We start from the raw sequence: 1,343 nt of genomic DNA, 5'->3' as shown, positions 1-1,343 counted from the left end.
TTAAGGTATGTTCACAATATTCAATTATGAATTTAAGCATTGCGAAAAAATCAAAAAGGTCTGCCTCTAGATGCATTAACATTGATGAGTTCTTGAGAAAGGATTTCTAATAAAAACATAAGTGCTATCATATTTCAAAGCCTTATATCAAACATCGAATTAGCAAATTTTCAAGATATTGATAAGATATTTCAAGATATATTACATCGCTTTGGAAAGCGATCTAAACACTGTTAGCTTCTGTTCATAAGAGTACATACACTAATGTTGCAACTAAGCTCCATAAAACGAGCTATAGCTTCCGACGTCTAATTAAATATATAAGCTTACAAATTCAGAAGGTGATTTACAATGCGACTTTTGCGGGCCTTAGAGCGGGAATTGGAGTCATTTTGTGAAGTTAAAGTGAATGTTTTGGAAACATATTTCGAGGTCAAAAACGTTCACTTAAAAATCTCCTTGACTGTAATGCAAGATAAAGTTGTAAAGGTAAACTAAAGAGCTTTTTTGGTTACAAACAGTTTTTAATTATAAATAGTCATTTCAGCTGTGTCTGCCTAAACTAATACAAGGTATGTAAAATATTGATAATATTGATAAAGCTACAAACTACTTGTGGAAATTTAAACGTATCATTTGCCAAAGTAGTTATGTGCAGTTAAGGAAAAGGTAAGAAGTTCTGGATATTTTTGACGTTATTTCAATTTATATTACATATCGTGTTTTTAATTAAACATTATTATTATGATGCCGAAACTTCAAATTTGCAAAAAGCATACCATATTTTTTACAGAAACCCTGCATCTAAGCTTGCATTTTTTCCTTAACGAGAAAACTTAAATAACAGAGAGTGATTACCTTATTTTGTGTTTAAACTAAAGTAGGCTAAACTTCAACATTGATGATGATCCAAAGTTCCAGTAAACGTTTAACAATACAAGGATCAGGAACATTAGTAACTTCACAGCATTAGTAATCTTCTGGGGGAAAAGAAGAATACGAACCCCCTCAACTACAATACTACATTGCCATACGTTGGCACTATTAAATTAATACTTAAATTGTGGAACTTTTTTTATCAATGGTGTACTTGCTTTTTTGTAAAACAATTGATTAAATGTTCCAACATGATCCAATTATTAAGGTAATAACGCCAATCTTTTTTATTAAATTAAAAAGACTAATTTGGCCTTGCATTCAAGTACAAGTGTTACTTAGAATGTTGCCTTATTAAGGCCGGGTCACATTTATCCGATCCAACTCCGATCATACAATCGGACGAAGATCTGAGAGCAAAATGGTACTGGACTTTCAACGCAGTAGTTCACATCTTTCCGCTACCT

General features: G+C 31.8%; 1 protein-coding gene across 2 annotated transcripts in view; it reads left to right on the top strand.

Moving 5' to 3' along the window:
- Positions 1–229: 229 nt before the first annotated feature.
- LOC109533710 overlaps positions 230–1,343 on the top strand; it is a 2,120-nt gene continuing 1,006 nt past the window's right edge. The window contains exons 1-2 of one of the 2 annotated variants that reach the window (XM_019899103.2): positions 230–489; positions 548–572. In XM_019899103.2, coding sequence (XP_019754662.2) covers positions 352–489; positions 548–572 — 163 coding nt within the window. In that variant the 5' untranslated portion in view covers positions 230–351. Of the gene's footprint in view, positions 490–538; positions 573–1,343 lie in introns of both variants that reach the window. The other variant, XM_048666919.1, reaches the window with a different exon arrangement.

Source organism: Dendroctonus ponderosae, unplaced genomic scaffold, assembly GCF_020466585.1.
Source record: "Dendroctonus ponderosae isolate FM_Combo_2020 unplaced genomic scaffold, Dpon_F_20191213v2 Dpon_F_20191213_5, whole genome shotgun sequence".
NCBI classification, from domain to species: Eukaryota; Metazoa; Arthropoda; class Insecta; order Coleoptera; family Curculionidae; genus Dendroctonus; species Dendroctonus ponderosae.
The sequence above is the reverse complement of the archived record's forward strand: the minus strand, read 5'-3'. Positions and strand labels throughout refer to the sequence as shown.